Below are 21,269 nucleotides of genomic sequence, written 5' to 3' on the forward strand. Positions count from 1 at the left end.
ACGTAGACACCCTGTGTAAGTACAGCAGTAACTCGAGAGGCACCATAATAAGATGTGACTACAACCACTCAGTCCTGTTAATGAAGGACAGTTTTTCGTCTCATGCATGTCTGGATTTGTTTAATATCTGAGTGAATCAGGGTGCTCAAAAATTTTAGCAGTAAGAGAAAAATACATGTTCTTGTGATGGTGACCTGAGCCTATTATGGAGAATTTCCTTCTGTGTCAAGAGTGATATTGGATAGTAGTAAATCAGTTTGTCAGGCACATGGCCTCCACAAGTTCTTTCAAAGGATTGTGAATTGACAAGAGTTGTTATTCATTTAATTTAAAGGCCTCAGGTCCCAGTATGAAACCAATCTCCATGTGCCCCTCTATAACGAACTTGTGCCCATTGAATGTTAGTAAGTTGTATTGCACACTATTCTGTGTGTACTTTGTGGCTCAGCTTCCCACCCACATGTCATCTGTTTGCCCATATCTATTCACCTGTGCAGGTGGGCACTCAGGCTGGAACAGCCTGCTGTAGTCAATTACTTCATACTATCTCATAATTTAGACATAGTGTTTTTGCATTTACAAGAAGTGTATGCCACCATTTGACATGACATCATCCTCTCATTTCTCCAGAAATGGGAGTGTGGGGGAATCTTGCAACTTTCATCTGGCTATTTTGTCACTTCAGCTGTTTTATGTTAATACGCTTGGGAGAACAAAATGCAAACAGACAATGGTTGGCCAATACTTAACTTTCAGAAGGCAAAACTGCAGTATTGCTGTTATACAAATTTAAGTTTCCTTGACTACAGAGGTAAGATCTCACACCCTTGCAGCTTGTGACTTTTCTAAACTTCATATTTGCTGTATCTCCTTTTCAACTTTGTTTACTGCACTGTTCCAGACACTTTCCTCCATCCTTGACATTTTTCAGTCCAAAGTGTTTACCAGTATATTATCTTTGACCTGTAGACACCTGCCCACCTCACCTTTGTCCTTACAAAAGGTGGGACACTCCTTCCCTAAAGAATTCCTCTTTCCTCTGTAAGGAAAGAATTAGCTGTTCTGAATGCTAAGTATGACTGTTTCTTTAAATATGTGTGTGCTGAGTTTTGCCTCATAAAGAAACCCTTGTACCCAACTGAATATATTTTAGCTGAAGAAAGCGTTATAGTCAGTCTCAGTGTGTGTTTCTTTTTGAAGCCCTGAATAATCAAATGTCACATTTTCCCTACAACTTGCACTTTAAATTGGGCAATAATCAGCCTTATAAGACTACTAAATTGTGTTTTGTTGCAGGTAATGCCTTAAAGGAAAGGAGAGGGGGAGAAGACTGAATTGCAGAGCAAACATTTCTTGCCAACAGAAAGTTCACCTGCAGCCCAGGTCCTCCGAACACTTAGGAGATTATATACATAGATGTATTAACAGTTATCTTTTAGTTATGTGTTTTAATATTATATACAAATTAAGGATAAATATACACAGAATTTTTACACATTCATGAGTGTTTATGCAAGATGTATTCCTCCTCCTGAATATTCCATCCGTAATTGAGGTTCCACAAAAGCTAGCCAGTCAGAAGCATGAGATGGTAGCAGTCCCATTGAGTGACACTTGTAAAGTGCCAGAGCAACACTTACTATGTTTCCAAGTAGGTATGCAAATTTTTGCACCACTGCATGATCACCTTCAATCATTTTGAATGCTGGCAAAAGAAAACACAAGTTTAGTCCTTTGATGAACATGAAATTTTGATACCTCAACTTTAAAATGAAGGCAAATGTCTGACTGTGTAATGCTCTGCACCATTAAAGTAAAGGATGATCATTTAATCACATGCAGTCCAGCTGCAATCTACTGAATTTTGTTTTCAGAGAAAGCTGGAGCTCTTACATACCTCATTTTACAAAACTGCCTCTTTCACTGCAGACTAACCGAATAATTAGTTATCAACTTGTTTAGTGTGTAACAAAATTATCTTACTGTATATCATAAATATTGCAATGACTAATTTTATTACTTCAAAGTTTTAAACAGTAAACTATAATTTTTACATGAATATTGGAAACATGAATGTAAACATTAAATATATATTTATTTATTACTCAATAGCTGTTGCATGCATCACTTGTTTCTGAGTGACAAATATAAAATTAGTAACTACTTTTATTATTCACTACTCCAGGGGAGAAACATGGCCTTTATTGTTTCAAAAATGTGTGTTTACATTGCATCAGTGTTCCAGCCAAAAGCTTCAGTTGGTCATGCTATATAATAAAGTTGTTTCACAAATCTTATTAGTTTATCATTTGTGCTAACCCTAATTTGACTGTGTGTTAGCCTTGCAGCTCAATGTGTACTCCTCTAGAAGTTTTGTAAAATGTCTTGCTGCACTCCAGTTCATTTTATGTTTTCCACTTGATGAAATACCAGTAAGTATGGATATGGGAACTGTGCATGGAAAGCAGTGAGAACCTGACACCATCAAAATATCTTCAAGAATCAAAATGGGGTGTAGTCCTAATTCAAGGCCTGAAGAAGAAAATGCTAATGAAGGCAGTTAAAATTTTTTCCCTACCAACCATTAGTTGTGTTTGTAAGAACATTATGTCAATATGGAATGTTTCTGTTTCCGACTATTGTTATTAAATTCAGAAAATTAATTTTTAAAAGTATACCCACTAGAAGAGTAATTTTAATATATGCAACTGAACATCTTGACCACCGCATTAGTAGCCTTCAACAACATACAGAATGTTTTGCTTTGTCCTGTCAGAGGTCTGTAACCATGTGTGTACACAGTCAGTTGAAGAATCAGATGAACATCACTCATGGGCAGAATAACTAATGAATGTAAAAACTGTTTCACCATTGGCATAAAACTGGTTGTAGTTGTGAAGATGCTGTCTGCTGCAAACTGATCAAAATAAATGATATAACTTGTAACAATAAATGTATCAAATTCATCCAGCATGGCTGAACTATTCTACCTTCCCCCCATCTAAATACAGAGAGATGTCACTTTTGTATACTTGTGTTGGAATAAATTTACAAATTTCTTTGCCAAGTTTACGATCTCTGAAGTTTCCTCTAACTTTTAGCAGCTTACAGGCACTGCACGCTGCCCCTCTTTCTGCAACCACCTCTTCTTCCTATTGCTGATAATATTTTTCAATTGATTGTGTAACATAAGTACATATTACTCAGCAGTCTACCCTCAAACAATCTAATTAATCAGAGTAAATTTCTTGAAAATTTTCAAAACAGTCCCAGCGTGATTCCCAACTCTTAGCATATGTGGTACACAATACTGCTAATAATTAGATTAGGGTGCAGAAATCTGTGTGTGAAGAGCGGGTTGCAAGAATTTTTGAAATGAAACTTCCTGGCAGATTAAAATGGTGTGCCGGACCAAGATTTGAACTCGGGACCTTTGCCTTTCGTGGGCAACTGCTCTACCAGGTAGGGCAGTTGCCTGCGAAAGGCAAAGGTCCCGAGTTCAAGTCTCGGTCCGGCACACAGTTTTAATCTGCCAGGAAGTTTCATATCAGCGCACACTCCGCTGTAGAGTGAAAATTTCATTCTAGACATTTTTGAAATGGTGACAAACTTTTACAACACACAAAGAATGTTCGCCAATTTTAGTTTATTTCTTCTATCAGACAGCAAAAATTAAATTGTGGGGCTTTCATAATTCGTTATTAAAAACATTGTACATTATCACAGCACATGTTGATTAACTTGCTGAAGCACTGTCATGATACTGCAGCTTATTATCTTGATAAATTAATGGCATTATGGTATTACCAATCACATGTAAACAGTGGTGTATCATTACTGAATATAGCTAGGAACTCTGCTAGCTTCAAGAATTATCTTGCCCTAATTTAACCAATAATTGTGCCTTTAACATGGCAGGTATTAGCAGGGCAGGTCAGGTAAAAGACGTAATTTTGCATTGTCACTGATTGGCTGTAGTTTCACAGTTGTGGCTCCACAACGGTACATTTACGACCCATTATTAGGAGGCAAATTTTGCTCAATTCAAAGTCCCCCACTGTGCTCTGGTTCTTCAGAATCATCCACCAGATTCACTTCCCAATGTAACAGCAAACTTCCCAATCATACTGCAATAATTGGAGAAGACTATCATCCAACAATTAATTGAGAAATTACATTCTGTAAGCAGCGAGTATCAGAAGACATCCTGTGAAACATTACAAAAAGTATAAAGGGTAACTAAACCACGCAGGATTCATATTTTCAGCAAACTAGCTACAGAGGCAGTTGTGTCATCTCAGTAAGGAACCCAAAACGTTCAACTCTGGAGAGGACCATGTAGAAGAAATGTGGCTTGGGTGTACAGGAATAGTTGACCTTGCACTTGCAAGATATGCACCGAGTAGAATAGTTCATGATGGGAGAGACCATCAATTTATACAGTCACAGTAAAGAGTAAAGAAACAGAGACTACTGCATAATATGTGTAAAACAAATCATACGGCTGTAGATAGAGATATGCTGGATGAAACATTTGTCTTTAAAGAGAGAAATGTATGTATGTATGTATGTATGTATGTAATGGTTCCAATTCAAGTTTTTCATAATTCTAGTCCCTAGGTGTTTAGTTGAATTGACAACTTTTAAACTTTTCTTATTTATTATGTAACCAAAATTTAATGAATTATTTTTAGTCCTTACATAGGGGACTTCACACTTTCTATTGTTCAGGGACAATTGCCACTTTTCACACCATACGGGTATCTTGTCTAGATCATTTTATAATTTGTGTTCTTCTTCTTCTGAAGACTTTACTAGATGATAAATGACAGCAGCACTTACAAACAATCTAAGAAGGCTGTTCACATTGTCTCCCATATCATTTAGAGAGATAAGAACAGCAGAGGGGCCATAGCACTTCCTTTGGAATGCCAAATATCGTTTCTGTTTCACTCAATGATTTTCCATCAATAACTATGAATTGTGTTGTTTCTGACAGGAAAAATAAAGAATCCAGTCAAACAAATGACACAGTACTCCATAATTACGCGTGATAATCGTTTTGAATACTAATGGATGCAATATTTGGTCTTGATTCTTAGGTGCTGAGAGAAATCCAAGCAGCAACCATTTTATCAAGGAGTTTTTACAGACCAAAGAACTGCATCTTCATCAGATAATACAACAAGCTTTTTATCTGCAGGATAATGCTAAATGTGGCAAATAATGACTGGTGCCACTGCTTCCATGCCCACCGAATCTACTTTGTGTGTCTTTCATCCCTAGCATCAGCACTACCTTCAGTGTCTCTCCTTTACCACGTCTATGTACCTCCCTTATCCAGTCACATTCCTGATGGACATGACTGAACCCTTAACCAACAGACTGATGAACTCTTTTTGTCTCTTACAACACTTGGCTGCCGCCCCGCCCCCCCCCCCCCCAACCCCCCCTCAAATCAACCAACCAACATCTACCTGGTGTGTCATTTATTGAGCTCATCTGGGAGATTGCTGGTTGCCAGCCTTGAGACCTTTGGATCCCATACTTAAACATTTAGCACCTACAAACTACTGCTACTTCAAGTGATTTTTAAGGTTTGTATGTTATTAAATTGCATGACTTACTTGTTTGCATGGTGAAAAGGGCTTTTACTGGACGAACAATTAACATGCCAACCATCATAATTGGAAATATAGAAATGGAATTTCCTGCCATGTACATTATGAACAGGTTCATTGGCATCTGAAACAAAGTTGAACAATGGAAAGTAAATTCAAATTACAACCCTCCTTTAAACATCACTAATAGGAATAAGAAAAGGAGTAAAGATATCTTAACTTCTGAAATCTCATGCACACACTTTGGGAAATATTAAGTGCATATACATCCTTATATGGCATATAGCAATTTGCTTTAAAAGTGACTTGTGCTCTGTTCTCTCAACAACAGTACTTCTCAGAGCTTTTCCTTATCATACAAACACCTGTTACAAGTTATAATCGTAAAGTGACTATTATAATACAACAAATATCAACTCTTAAGTCTACTTCATGCATAAAAAACCACTTTGGATTAAGAAATAGGAAGCAGCATTATTTCATTAGCAACTGGTAATTTGATCTACAGGGCTATTGCTCGCGTAAATACACATTCATCCTACAATAAGTTTTAAGTGGGAATAACAAATTGGGCTAATGTTCTTATACTGAAAACAGAACAGCTTAGGAAGACTGTAAATTGGGTGTTGAGGAACACTGTACATTACACAATACACTTGCATCATCATCCAGGCAATTCTGTTGCTGTTCCTACAAGTTTAGAAAGATGTTCCACCAGCACTGCAATGCCTATGCCCACATTTCTTGTGTTACCAAATATAACACCCGAAGCCTGGTTCACATCAGAGAACATGGAAACTAATACAAGCATTCACCAACAATTCATCACCATTCACAGTGATTTGCTTGTCACTGCACCTACGTCACGCATTCTACAAAAGCCAAAGAGTGCTCTGTAGGGTTCCGAGAGCTCTGCTGTGAATGTCTTATCCAATATATGGATTAAACATGTTCATAGCGAGTTAGGGAATTTTTATTTGATTTGTTGCGAGCTGTAATTGCTGATGGTGGTGGTAAGCTACAAATTCTACATAAGCAAGTGAGAGACATATTTACAGGATACAAGCTTTCTTCAAACACAAAGCACACACATGCGCATACTGCAACTGATGCTTAGAACTGGCAAGGCTGTAATCCCTGTTTGTTCCTGGACCTGGGTGAACTGCCACCATTTTTTAATCTGACTATAGTAATTGGCACCATGCTTTTAGTCAATACTGTGCTAGTTTTAACCATGATGTGACATTTAGACGGGATTATCCTGCATGGTGGGTGCCCTGTTTCAGACAAAATAAGCAAAATGGTGTAGGAAAAGCAAAATATAGATGTCTGAATTTTAACACAAGGTTGGAGACACTGTACTTATCACTGAATTGCCTGCTTTAGCATTGTTTCAAAACCTTGCACATATGCTTCTCATTGCAGCTGAGGAAGAAATTCAAAAGCAGGACACTACGTACACATGAAGGAGTTGCTATTTTTGTAAAAATCCCTACAACACTGAATATGTAACATGAATAGTTGGAAGATTTGCAAGAGGCAACTTTCTGAAATTGTAGCAGTAGTGTATACTAAACCTAAGTTAGTGCTTATCTCTCTCTTTTACATCCCCAGTCTCTGATATTTATCAATTTACTGATGAAATGGAAGCTCTAAATAAGTAGCTGCTGGCAAAATGCAGCCCTCACAAGATAACATAAGGGGCAGTCACATGAAAACGAGACAGATGGAAAACACAAATTGTTTATTATTTCAAAAGTAATCACTATAATGGTTAATATATTCATCCCATCATGAAACAAGACGGCAATAACTTCATGGAATAATGCTTGTGGTTGCCCACCGAACCATGATTGTACCCAGACATGCACCTCTTCATCCAAAACAAATCTACAGCCACAAACTTATCTTTTTCAGGGCTCCAAGGATATTGAAATCGCATGGGAAGTGATCGGGACTGTGCGAGGGCTTTCCAGCAAAACTTTTGCAATATAGTCTAAACACCCTTGGCAAGCCCACATGCAACAGAAAAATGCAATCCCTGGGTATAAGCTGCTGATTCACTGTTGCCTGTCAATCACCTGCCAGAATAGGAAAGGCAATTGCTTTCTGTACAGCCACACCTCCGTAGGCATCTTAATTCTGAAGTGGTCAATAATGTTCCAGTATAATGCAGAGAGCCAAGCAGAGACCCCTCTGTGTGAAGTCAGGACGGCTGTTGGTAACCTGTGAAGCATGTGCGACACTAGTAAAACATAACTAACATTCAGTCATTTATTCACAATGTTTACAAGACCTAGTTCTTCCACACCAGCCTCAGCTTTTTTTCTTATCCAGCTCCATCTGCAAGCCCATGAGATGATGTCAGCAACCCTTGCACCACAGAAGGTTGCCAGCTGGCAGGTGTGGCCATTGCCCAGCACACAATGATCCTCATGTTGGCTGCTGGAGTGTCCTCGGTCCCACTTCGAGTTCTACGATGACTCTTGATGACCTATCCACGATTTACCTAGTGTCAGTAGTTGTGTGGTCGGTTGATTTCCTCCCTATGCCCAATAGTTTTCAACACATGGAGGTGCCCGAGAGTTGAACAGGAATGTGGCCTCCAACAGATAAAGTTGCTGGATTCTGTGTTTAAATTCAGTACTGGCAACTCTCTGCGACGTGGTGTTGGAAGACAGTCAGTTTCTCCATTAGCATATGGTAGGCAGCCAGCAGCATGAAATTCATCAGGTGGAGGCCATCATCTTGATTAGATCTCCAGCTCTTCATAGACTGTGCTGGAGCATCTATCACAGTTTCCCTACAGTACAGTGATAATGGAATTCGAGTGCTATTACTGTGAATGGCACTGATCCCAATGACTGACTGATTGGGGTTTTTAACGGGAGCTAACGTGAGGCTATGATTCAAGGCTCTGTTCATAATGAATGTCTTCCAAATGTTCACTTAATAGTCTGTTAACTGCTGTGTCAGGTCTTGCTATGTGGTCTTGTGAAAGAAGGAGAGACAGTGAATGTGAGTTTCTCGCATCATGTCTGACGAGCTAATGAATTTTTTTTTTTTTTTTTTTTTTTTTCACTCCCCTTGTTTCTCTGTTACAATCTCCTATCTGCTGAATGCATATCCTTACTCGACAGCCTCTGTCTTTGGCATGACTTGAGTTTGCCTGTGGCAATGTGAGTTTTAATAATTTTCTTTCCAATTTCTACCCCTTACTATTCAGTTGTGATGCTGGTTGTCACGTAACAACTGAATTAGGATGTGTGAGAGTTTAGTAGGATAAAATTTTATGTCTTCTAGTCCTCCTGAACTCTTATCCAGCTTAGTCTGCAAAATGCAGACATACTTATGTTACTCATGCTTACTTCAGTCAGTAGCTAAGGTCTTGAGTATAACAGATTTATTGCAGCATATAAGTACACAGGCCTTGTCAACTTAAATGATTTCAAATGATCGACTCTCTCCGGCCCAACTGACATTAGTTTTTTATACAACACTTCATTTTTGCAAGGAAGGCTTCTGCTTGAAGTATTCCATCTAACAATGGAAGGTGTCTGGATCTCTCTGCTTTACACAGTGTCAGAGCATCTGTCACCGCATCTACAACACTGCACAAAGCCCAATGAATATGTCAAAAGTAATTACAAACTTTTGGCAGAAACTTATTCTAATACATAATTAAGTCACTGACAAAAAACAAAAACCTTATTTAATGATATTTTGTATTATTTCACAGCCACGTGTAGACTGTTTGCTCATGCCCAGAGTACTGAAATTTAGAACAAAGCAGATATTCATGGGAATTTTCTCAAACTAAAACTCCAGAATTTCTGTACCCCCACAAATGGTATGTAGGGAAGACCATCCCCATTAACCAGTTGTACGCAGCAGTCCTTTTCAGGGTGGCCAAAGATGTTTAAAACATGAGTTTTAATTTTTAATGTAGTAGGAAAGTTCTTGTAGAGCCTAATCGGCACCATGTAAGAGCATAGTTATGTGTGTGCGTGTGCTCTCCAGCTCAAAGGATAACTCCAAAAGCTAGTAAGTTCTTCGTCTTGTGTGTGCGCCTATTGATGACTCAACACTTCTACTTCTCAGTGAGTGATCTCATTTAGGATTAAAGGTTTAAAATTTATTTACTTTAAGTTCAAAATAGATTTTATTCACATTTGTTTTTGTTTGGCAGTTTGTTCAGTGGACTTCTTGCATCCCATATGCACTTATGATATCTATATTTTTTTTACTAGCCAAGTACCCATCACAGCCTGTGTATGTATTTATTCCAGTCTTCTGCTAGTCCACCTCTTATCTCTTCTTTCATTCTCCTCCATCCATTTCCTCTCCCCCCTCCTTTCCTCTATTGGTCTCCTCTTCACCCTTCTGTCTATCCATTTCCTCTCCCTCTGCCCACTTTTTTTTCCTCCTCCCCCCCCTTTTCTGCTTATTTCTCCCTCCTGCTGTCTGTGGATCTCCTCCTCTTTCCTTCCTCTGTCCATATCCCCCTCCCACCTATCGGTGCCCTTCTTCTTCTCCTCCTCCTCCTCCTCCTCCTCCTCCTCCTCATTGTCATTGTCTGTCCTTGTTCTCCTTTTCCTCCTCTCTCCACATTATCAAACTCACCCCAATAGGAGGCTGGCAGTCTTACGCCCACAGTATTTCTTTCCAGATTATAAGCAATGTATGTACCAAGTTTGTTTGAAATCATTCCAGGGGTTCAGGAATGGCTTTTTACCCATGGCTTTGCTCACATACACACACGTCAAATACATTTAATTTAACGCATATTTGCACACATTTTTCACCTGTATTCTAGCGAATACCATTTGTAAGGTCTTTGAAAATGCTTTTACACCATAAAAGTGGACATTTTAACTTTGAAACCAAGTGTGAAACCAAAGTCAAAGATGGAAACGATTATATCATTTCGTTGCTAAAATATTTACTAGGTTGAGAGGATGTTGATGCAGAGTATGTCACAAAATAGATGGCAAATGATGAAGTTGATGAACTAACTGACAATACTATTGTGGAAATGGTAATGCATGGGAAAGCAACACCAGAGAAAGAGGCGAACTTGGATGACAGAAGAAATCTCGTCCCACAGTCTGAAGTTTTCAGGACGATTAAGGTAGTGTTGCAGTGCGTCAGTGAGCAGGAGGAAGCAATGCCAGCTGATATCCTTTTGTGTAAGTGCATGGATACTGCAACATAGAAGAGAGCTAAAAGAGGAAACACTCATCTATTAAAACATTTTTTAAATCTATAAGTTTATAGAACTACAAATCACAATTTCTCCTCTCTGTTCCAGAATCACTTGTGCTAAGCACACTAGCATACTTTCTCCCTCTCACTCTGTTAAAAGTGGTTTAGTGGATTTCAGCCCACACTGTTGTTCACGTCTTGACTGCACTACGTAGACCACACCTACATCCATACTGGGCCAGAACGTGGCAAAATGAAAATTTTATGCCAGTTGTGCATGGTGGAGTGTGTTGAGGCATTCCAAAACAGGGGATCAGATGATAGAATATCAGAGAGCAGTAGCAAGACTACTGGAATCAGTTCCTGAAATTGTGTACAGCAAGAAGATTCAAAAACAGGCCTTTGGAACAGGTCAAAAGAAGTAGAAGCCATCCCCGAGAGCCCAGCAGAAACTAGGTAACTAGTCCAGACCAGACCAATTACAGGAGAGCCCTGCAGAGGAAGAACTACTTGTGGAAATAGCTGCAGGGGAAATGAGAAAGAACTACTACACTATAAACAAAAAGCTTCAGGAAGTGACAACAGGAATAGTTGTAAGACTGTATAACACTGTATCAATGATGACTTCAGCTAGTATTCAGACATTAGAGGCATCAGTGTGAAGCAAGATCTTAGGTTAACAAATAAACCATTTAGTGGGACAAAGTTCGAGCTTAGGGAGCTTGTCGAGTATGTTGTGCTCGAAGAAGTCTGAATGAATGATACACCACTATTTCAATACATAATGTCTAAAATTTTGGGCGAAGCTAAGACAAAATCAACTGTCCGGGATAGAGCTAACAACACAAATCGAGTTACCAGAGTAACAGAGATGGCTCAACTACAAGGCACAAAAGAACTGGTATTTGCACTGGGTCGGATTTCATACACTGTCTAGCAAACGGCAGGATTTAGACAATTATTTGAAGTGAGGATGAACAAATTAGCTTCAGTGACACAGTGGAATTAACATTGCAAGACGAAAGTGTCCTAGTCTATGAAAGAAAAGGGTCAGTTCCCAAGAGTGTTTCATAAGGAACTTTAATACTGAAGTAACATAGGAGGAAGATGATGTAATTGTGGGCAGAAAGGTCACGTGGCTAGAGACTATGGGAAGCCAAAGAGGAGCACCTATGAATGCAGAAACAGCTAAGAGCCTCCGGAATTTTTTGTTATCACTGAGAAAAGCCAGGTCACATGGATGACAAAAGTAAAAATATGATCATTTGTGAAAAGTGCAAAAGGCAAAGGTATCAAGCACTGATATGTAAAACTCCTACTTGTTCCATGTGCAACCAATATGGACACATTACACACCAGTACAATGAGAAATTAAGTACAGTATCCACAAGGACTGTATCTGCAATTAAAAATGTAAACTAAGAGTGCACAACACAAAGCACGATGAAATGGCCAAAAGTTAAGAGTCACGGACTGAGAAGCATGCAATGAAATTACGAAGGCATATTGTTATGCATCAGGAAGGCATTTACAGTTATTATTAGATACTGGAGCATGTTTAAGCCTTATAAAGATAGGCTCATAGAAGAAGCAATAATTACCTGGAAGATATCAGTAGACTGAAGGGTGTGATGCAAGGTACAGTGGATACATTTTGAACCACAGATCTGTAATTTCTAATAACAGGGAAAGTTCCAGTGAAACACTAAGTCCATATCATAGGAAGAGGATCGTATATGCCTTATGACGGTCTAATAAGAAGGGGCTTCTTAAGGAAGCAAAACACTGATTAACTATTATGAGAGGATGATCAGAATACAGGGTTAAGATACTCTGCTGCTGCTGCCAATACCTGAGACAGAAGGAGAACCACAAGTCTGCAGGAAACCCATGGGTCAAGTGGGAACCATGGCTAATGGAAAATGCATTAACAGACACAAAAGGAGGCATGTTTTGAGGCAGTCTGGGAGTCAGGCTGAATCAAAGACAAGTCGTGAGACAAATATTGATTAACTACCTATCAGGCAAAATAGTGTGGCACCAGAAAATGACATGACAATAGGTTCTAGGGAAGGAAAAAATCTTAAAGATATGTGTGGAAACAGAGCCAAATTCCAGTAACAATAAAGGAATTATTACTCTCAAACAAAAAGTAAGGACAGGAGTGCATACAGCCAAATCTATGGTACAAACAGAGCTAGAAGAATGTATTCTCATTGTATTGAATACACATGAGGTAGAAAGTGGCAGTGAAAATGATATACAAACTGATAAAGAATGTGACATCAATGTGAGCAGTACAGGAAGCAATGAATGGGATGGACATGTACAGAAATCTCACTGTCCAGGTTAAAGAAGCAATTCGAACCAACCATTTGAGTAAAGAAGAGCGACAGCAATTGGAAAGACTCTGTAGCACATACTGTGGTGTATTGTACCTAAACAGTGATAAATTGTAATATACAGAAACAGTACAGAAGCCCTGCTGGAACACAAAGGAAGGGTTGTGAATGTACATTCATATGGTATACCAGAAATGCAAAAGATAGTATTACAGGAGCAAATTGGGAAAATCATTAACAAGGCTACAATAGTTGAATGTCAGTCTATGGAATGCAACTGTGTCATTAGTAGCAAAAAAACGAGATACCAGTGGAATAGTGAAATATAGATTTTTAACAGACTATAAAAGTTGATTGAAATTTCAGTGGGTGAAGTCTTTTCCATCTCCAACATAAATGAGATACTGGTCCAAATGGGGAAAGCCGAGTATTTCTCCACTTTAGATTTGGCCAATGGATAATGTCAGATGTTAGCTGAACCATCAGATAGAGAAAATATAGCATTTAGTGCAAAATACCAGCACTATGCATACAAAAATGCTTCCAACGGGGCTAAATAATGCACCAAGAACATTTCAGACATTAAAGAATGTTGCTTCGGCAGGATTGCAAGGGATCCACAGTATTTGGATGCCATAATCTGCCACAGAGGGGTCATTAAAGGAACATAATGAGAATCCTTGGATAGATTAAGGGTACATACGTTAAAGTTACAACCAGATAAGGGTGAATTCCTGAGAAAGCAAGAAATAGTTTTAGGACACAAAGTAACAGATAAAGTTGTAGAGCCAGATGACCATAAAGTAGAAAAAGTGAAAAACTTTATAGTTATAAAATCCATGAAGGAATTAAAAGGGTTTTTAGGCTTGCTGGATATTATCGCCTGTTCATTCTCAAGTTCACTAAAATTGTGAATCCATTTCATAAGTTATGGGAGACAGTGCCATGTAAGTGAGAAGATCCATAAAAAGCAGCATTTGAAGAAAAGAGAAAGATTAGTAAATCCTCCCATACTGAGCTATTCAGATTTAGAGAAACCATTTATATAGATTAACGCCACTGACGATGCATTGGGAGCAGTTCTGTCACAAAGGAAGGTAAGTACAGATTTGACAATTGCCTATATTTCACAGTCATTGAACAAGGCTGACAGGAACTGCCCTGCAACCAGAGTACTCAGTGATTGTATGGAACACAAAGCAGTTCAAACCATGTGTCTGTCAAACATTTTACCATAGTAACACATTACAAGCCACTGACACGGATTTTAAGTGTCAAAGAGACATTGTCAAGGTTACTAAACTGGATGTTCAAACTACGAGTATTCCCATGACATTGTGCATAAATCTAGAGAGCCCAATGCAAAAGCTGATGCATTATGTCGAATGTGGTCTGACGATGTAGAGGATGTAGGTGAAAATACAGGACACAAAAATGTGATTAAGGGAAACCAAAAACAGAAGAAAGAAAACTAGGAAATTAGCACAGAGGAAAAGGCTGAAATTATGAGGGAAATAAACAATAATCTGTTAGGTGGATATCATGGAATGTGTAGAACCTTAGACCTAATAAAGCATAATTTATAAGCAGTGGAAAGGGATGAAAAAGACCCAGAAGAATACATTACAAAGTGTGACAAATGTCAAATGTAATAGTTCATACGAAGCACAACAAATATGCCTCTATTAATTATAGACACAGTGATGAATGTAGTAGAGTAATGTAACATGGACATTGTAGGTCCATTAGATACTACAACTGGCAATTGATCCAGCTTGATATTCCTAGTTTTCGGTAATGGTGCCAATCAACAGCCAAGACTCCAATGTTCACGAGGATACGTAAATTATTGAAGATCCAGAATATCCAAACCACACCATTCCTCCTCCCCCCCCCCCCCCCCCCCCAGACAAATGGTGGTGCTCGAGGGAACACGCAGAATCCTGGTTGAATATTTATGACACTTCATAAGGAAGAACTGTAGTATGGTATTCCAGGAGTCCTACAGAAAGAGGAAAGAACTGCTGTGTATAATTATGAAGATTATGTATATGTGTTGTGAACTAGAACACAAGAGTGAATGCAATAGACTTACGAACGTGACGATTAAGATGCCAGAAATGCTAAGTTGAAGCTCAACCTCAAGGAAGTGCAGGAAACTGAGGACATACATGGGCACTGCATGCTTTTGAACATGAGATAAACACTGCTTGTTTTCAGTGGTGACCATTCAAGTGTGCACCCGCCTCATCAAGTGAGGCATAAATTACAAATATTGCGAAAGCCCATCACAGAGAAGTTGATTTTCAAACAATCCCATTACGTTAGGTTGGCAGTAGTTGGAAACATAATACAGTGGATGTAAAGTGTACCAACATGTGCTATGTTATAATTAGAAACGTGTCACACTTTCTTAACATGATAATCTGCATAAGCACGTCAGTGTGAAAACCTAATTGCAGGATATCAAATTTTATCGTAATCATTTTTGTTGCCATTTTATCAGTAAATCTAACTATGGTGAACACACAGTTGAATTTAAAAAAGAAAATAGGATCCAGTCTATTATTCAGTTAGAGAATCAAGTCAGTGGAGAATCAGAGTGTTTACCACCTGATCCACATTTATGGTCTCCACTTATCTGGTTCATCTTAAATTATTCAGCTACTTAAGGTTGCACATGAGATTTCAGAAAAAGCATTTTGTCCTTTACTTTTTTTCTGGCTTTTTATTAACCACAATTCACTTTTGCTTTCCATATTCATTACTTTGGACCCATTGTCGTCATCTGTCTTCATCTTCAGTCCAAAGACTGGTCTGATAAAGCTCTCCATGCTACTCATCTTGTGCAAGTGTCCTCATCTGGTTACTGTATTCATCTCTTGGTCCCTCTACCATTTTTAATCTGCCCCCCCCCCCCCCCCCACAGTGTTAAATTGGCGATCCCTTGATGCCACAGAATGTGTCCTACCAACTGAACCCTTCTTTTAGTCAGGTTGTGCCACAAATTCCTCTTCTCCCCAATTCTATTCAGTACTTCCTCATTAGTTATGTGATCTACCCATCTAATCTTCAGCATTCTTCTGTAGTGCCACATTTCAAAAGCTTCTATCCTCTTCTTGTCTAAACCATTTATCATCCACATTTCCTCTTCCACACATTGCTACACTGCACACAAATACTTTCAGAGAGGACTTCCTGACATTTAAATCTATACTAATGTTAACAAATTTCTCTTCTTCAGAGATACTTTTCTTGCCATTGCCAGTCTACATTTTACATCTTCCCTACTTCGACCATCATCCATTGTTTTGCTTCCCAAATAGCAAAACTCGTCTAATACTTCAAGTGTCTCATTTCCTAATCTGATTCCCTCAGCATCGCCTGATTTAATTCAACTACATTCCATTATCCTCGTTTTGCTCTTGTTCATTTTCATCTTAAATCCTCCTTTCCAGATACCGTTCATTATTTCCAGTTGCTGTTCCAAGTCCTTTGCTGTCTCTGACAGAATTACAACGTCATCAGCAAACCTCACATTTTTTTATTTCTTCTCCATGGATTTTACTTCCTACTCTGAATTTTTCTTTTGTTTCCTTTTACTGCTTGCTCAATATACAGATTGAATAGCATTGGGCACAGCTATAGCCCTGTCTCACTCCCTTCTCAAACACTGATTCCCTTCCATGCCCCCTGTCTCTCATAACCACCATCTGGTTTCTGTACAAATTGTAAACAGCCTTTCGCTCCCTGTATTTTACCCCTGTCACCTTCAGAATTTGAAAGAGTAATCCAGTCAACATTGTCAAAAGCTTTCTCTAAGTCTACAAATGCTATAAACGTAGGTTTGTCTTTCCTTAACTTATCTCCTATGAGAAGTCATAGGGTCAGTCTTGCCTTGCGTGTTCCAACTTTTTCTACGGAATCCAAACTGATCTTCCCCAAGGTCAGCTTCTACCAGTTTTTCCATTTGTCTGTAAAGAATTTGTATTAGTGTTTTGTAGCAGTGACTCCTTCCAACTTTCTGCTTTCCCTTCTTTGCTTGGGACTGGATTTCCATCTGCACTCTTGATAGTCATACAGGTGGTTCTCTTTTCTCCAATGATCTCTCTAATTTTTCCGTAGGCAGTATCTATCTTACCCCTAGTGATACACACTTCTACATCCTTACATTTGTCCTCTAGCCATTCCTGCTTAGCCATTTTGCACTTCCTGTTGATCTCATTTTTGAGACGTTTGTATTCTCTCTCACCCACTTCGCTTATTGCATTTTTATATTTTCTCCCATCATCAATTAAATTCAATATCTCTTGTGTTACCCAATGATTTGTAGTAGCCCTCTTCTTTTTACCTATGTGATCCTCTGCTGCCTTCACTATTTCATCTCTCAAAGCAACCCATTCTTCTTCTATTGAATTCCTTTCCCCTGTTCTTCTCAATCGTTCCCTAATGCTTGCTTTGAAACCTACAACTTCTGCTTCTTTCCATTTATCCAGGTCCCATCTCCTTAAATTCCTGCCTTTTTGCAGTTTCTTCAGTTTTAAACTGCAGTTCATAATGAATAAATTGTTGTCAGAGTCCACATCTGACCCTGGAAATGCCTTACAATTTAAAATCTGGTTCCTAAATCTGCCTTACCATTATATAATCTACCTGAAACCTTCAGGTGTCTCCAGGTCTCTTCCACATATACAACTTTCTCCCATGATTCTTAAACCAAGTTTTAGCTATGATTAAATTATGTTATGTGCAAAGTTCTACCAAGTGACTTCATCTTTCATGCCTTTCCCTCAGTCCATATTCAGCTACTACTTTTCTTCTCTTCCTTTTCTCATTATCGAATTTTTGGCTCCCTTAACCATTCGAGTAATTTCTTTTAGCTCCTCTCAAATTTCCTCACTTACCTCCTCATCTGGAGAACTTGTTGGCATATAAACTTGTACTGCTGTGATGGATGTGGGCTTTGTGTCTATCTTGGCTACAATAATGCATTCACTATGACGTTCGTAGTAGCTTATCCGCATTCCCTTTTCTCTCTCTCTCTCTCTCTCTCTCTCTCTCTCTCTCTCTCTCTCATTATTAAACCTACTTCTGCATTACTCCTATCTGATTTTGTATTTATAACTCTGTATTTACTGACTAGAAGTCCTGTTCTCCTGCCACCAAACTTCATGAATTCCCACTATATCTAACTTTAACCTATCCATTTCCATTTTTAAATTTTCTAACCTACCTGGCTGATGATGGGATCTGACATTCCAAGCTCCGATGCGTAGACCCATGGGTGTAAATTTTCGTCTGAATTATGTTACTTAAAAAAGTCAGAAAGCCATTTTAAAGCACCTGAATATTGTACCGTGTGCGACTGTAGGCAAGTATAATTCACGTTGCTGAACTTTGTTCTAACATATCATATCAGCACATACTCTGTCAATTTCTACAATACAATTACAAGCAAATGTGGATTATTTAATACTGAGGAATATAAGATATTCTGTTTCCTTTTTCTGCACCGATGGACCCATCTATGGTTAATTTCACTGCATTTATTCAGCAATATGGTCACCAGAAATGCCATATTTTAATTCTCCAGGTTACCACTTACACTAAGCAAAGCAGTTTTCTGGACCAACCAACATCTCATCTCATGATGGTGGTGGAACAGACAGTTAAGAACAAAGTGTTATCTAATGAAATGAATTAAAGAAATAATGTATATAGTGAACATACATCTCTTACTCCATATATAAAAAAGAAATAAAATATGAATGATAAATTATTATTGCCACTTCAACATTAATTTATTTTAGCTCAGACGAGTGTCAGTCCATCCCTTTCACATGAACCAATCACAAGCAGGACATCGAAGCTGAACTTAGCAATGTGAATAGGGGGTTTGATTAATTTTAACTGATGAAACAGCATGTACTTACTCATGAATTATGTATTATTCCTGTTTAGTTTTATTCAGAATTTTGATGTTGATACCTCTAACACTTAACAAGTATTTTACCGATGTACTTTAATAAGATTTATTAGAAAAAGTATTTGCAATACTGCCAACAATACTGTGTTGCTACAATAACTAGTTCTTTGCCACACAGAATGCTGGCAAGAGAAGGAGGCCTAAAGATACTATTGTTGACTGACTTGGTGGTACGATGAAACGACTTTCCATGCTGACAAAACAATTGTGGCCTACAGATCAACTGTTTCTTGAAAGTGCATTACAGAGACATTCTTGCTGATTTGATTATGAAATGAGTTAATGGAGGCTGTTGTACCTCAATTACTCCAAGGCAGAAAAGGGATGACATTTTGAATGTTAATGTGCAGGTAGGCAATGTGTTGCCACACTGTTAGATCAAATATTTTCGCAGTTGTTACAAAAATGACGACTCAACTTCTACTGACTATTATTATGAGGAAGTGACCAAGTTAAGGATGGCAGCACTATATAAGCTATTTTCACACAGAATTTAAACTGGAAGAAATGACTAATGTTATTGGTAATCATGAGCACACGAAGTTTTCTGGTTGTGCTAATCTGTGGCTCAGTATCTCTGCTATGTGGTGAATAGCAACTTTCCTTTTCATAATATTGGGAAATTTTATTGCGTTTATCTATCTAACCCACTCCCACAATTTTTCACTTCCAACAATGACACCCACAAATTAAGTGCTCTAATACATATCTAATTATCCCATTCATTTCACTGCCCCACATTAGAACGAAGTACAATTCAGTTTCAGTGATTTGCTAATTTACAGCATGGAAGTCACAATATATTATCTATTGCTCTCAGCATTTCATAATATTGAATTTGACACATGCTTCTGTTTCCTATTCACTGATTGTGATCATCTGTTCTTTGATGAAATGAATGACTTCCCCTTCCTACTGATATTCCCAGTTTCATTCACCAATAAATGGGATCAGATGCATTGAACCAAGCATACAAAAATTAATTTCAATTCAATATGTAATGGCTTTTACCTGTTTCAGTGGTCCCAATGCAAGTTCCCATGATTTTTTAATTATGAGATGGTTCGGATCAGACTCCCTAGTGGCTTCAGTATAAACTTGTCCAGCTGAAGGATTATATCCAGGTGGTGAAGCAAGATCAGAACTTCTCTCCTGTTTGCTCCTGTAATCAACATATTGTTACAAGATTGCAGAATTACATTATTTGTATAATGAAGACAATTCTGTTTATGAATTTATTAAATTTATAAAGTGCGTCAATACTTGTCAAGTTGTGTCACTTACAATACAGCCAACTGAAAAATTATATTTGCCTCCTTCCTTATTAAAACGGGTAATGCTTGTTCTGTCTCCCTACCTCTTAAACATTCAACTATTTTCCCTTTTCCACCCTGACAAAGGAACATCTGGGTACAATGGAACACACACAACTAACAAACATTCTGTTCCATCCAATACATTTAGTAACATCCCATGGATACACAAATATGTTTGCATGACCCAAATAATGTCTTTATTTAGAGGTAACAAAGAAAGAAACGCACAACACAGTGCTACAATGTCCTGGCAGTGTAGCCGAATTGGGGCAATGGACATGCCAGGTGGGGCATATGAGAGGCTATGTTGTCCCAGTGCTGTGTCCTGACATGGATGACAGGATGTGTCAATTGGAGTAGATTGGGATAAGCAACAAGAAGAGGAACGGTGAGAGGTGCCGTGAGGAGAAGGAGGAGCGCAGTAACAGGAGAGGATAAAAATATGGCAACCAAAGGATTCACTCTGCTGTAGGCAATGGAAGTTTGTGTGTAGTATATAATGAAACATGAAGATGGGGTTAAAATGGTGCAGGGGTGCTAGCAGGATAGAAAAAAATGGAAAGGGGGACAAAGGAAGAAACAGTGTTTGTGTATTTCACTAGACAAACTAAACTGAAGTCTAGTGGTAAGCAGCTGTCTGAGATGGAAGGAAAGCATAAAAATATGGAGGGTGCTAAAGGACAAGGAATATAGGGGAGATTTAACCCAAGAGATTTGAAAGACGTGTTGTAAAGATGATATCCATGTAAAAAATTAAGATAAAGCCGATCTTTGGGAAGTACCTCGATGGCATGTGTTA

General features: G+C 38.4%; 1 protein-coding gene across 1 annotated transcript in view; it reads right to left on the bottom strand.

Moving 5' to 3' along the window:
• Positions 1–1,428: 1,428 nt before the first annotated feature.
• Positions 1,429–21,269, bottom strand: part of LOC126162497 (ER membrane protein complex subunit 4) — a 40,281-nt gene continuing 20,440 nt past the window's right edge. The window contains exons 2-4 of the mRNA XM_049919046.1: positions 20,166–20,316; positions 5,628–5,745; positions 1,429–1,705 (exon numbers count right to left, since the gene is read on the bottom strand). Of these exons, the coding sequence (XP_049775003.1) occupies positions 1,509–1,705; positions 5,628–5,745; positions 20,166–20,316 (466 nt within the window). The 3' untranslated portion in view covers positions 1,429–1,508. The remainder of the gene's footprint in view (positions 1,706–5,627; positions 5,746–20,165; positions 20,317–21,269) is intronic.

This window comes from Schistocerca cancellata, chromosome 2 (assembly GCF_023864275.1).
Source record: "Schistocerca cancellata isolate TAMUIC-IGC-003103 chromosome 2, iqSchCanc2.1, whole genome shotgun sequence".
NCBI lineage: Eukaryota > Metazoa > Arthropoda > Insecta > Orthoptera > Acrididae > Schistocerca > Schistocerca cancellata.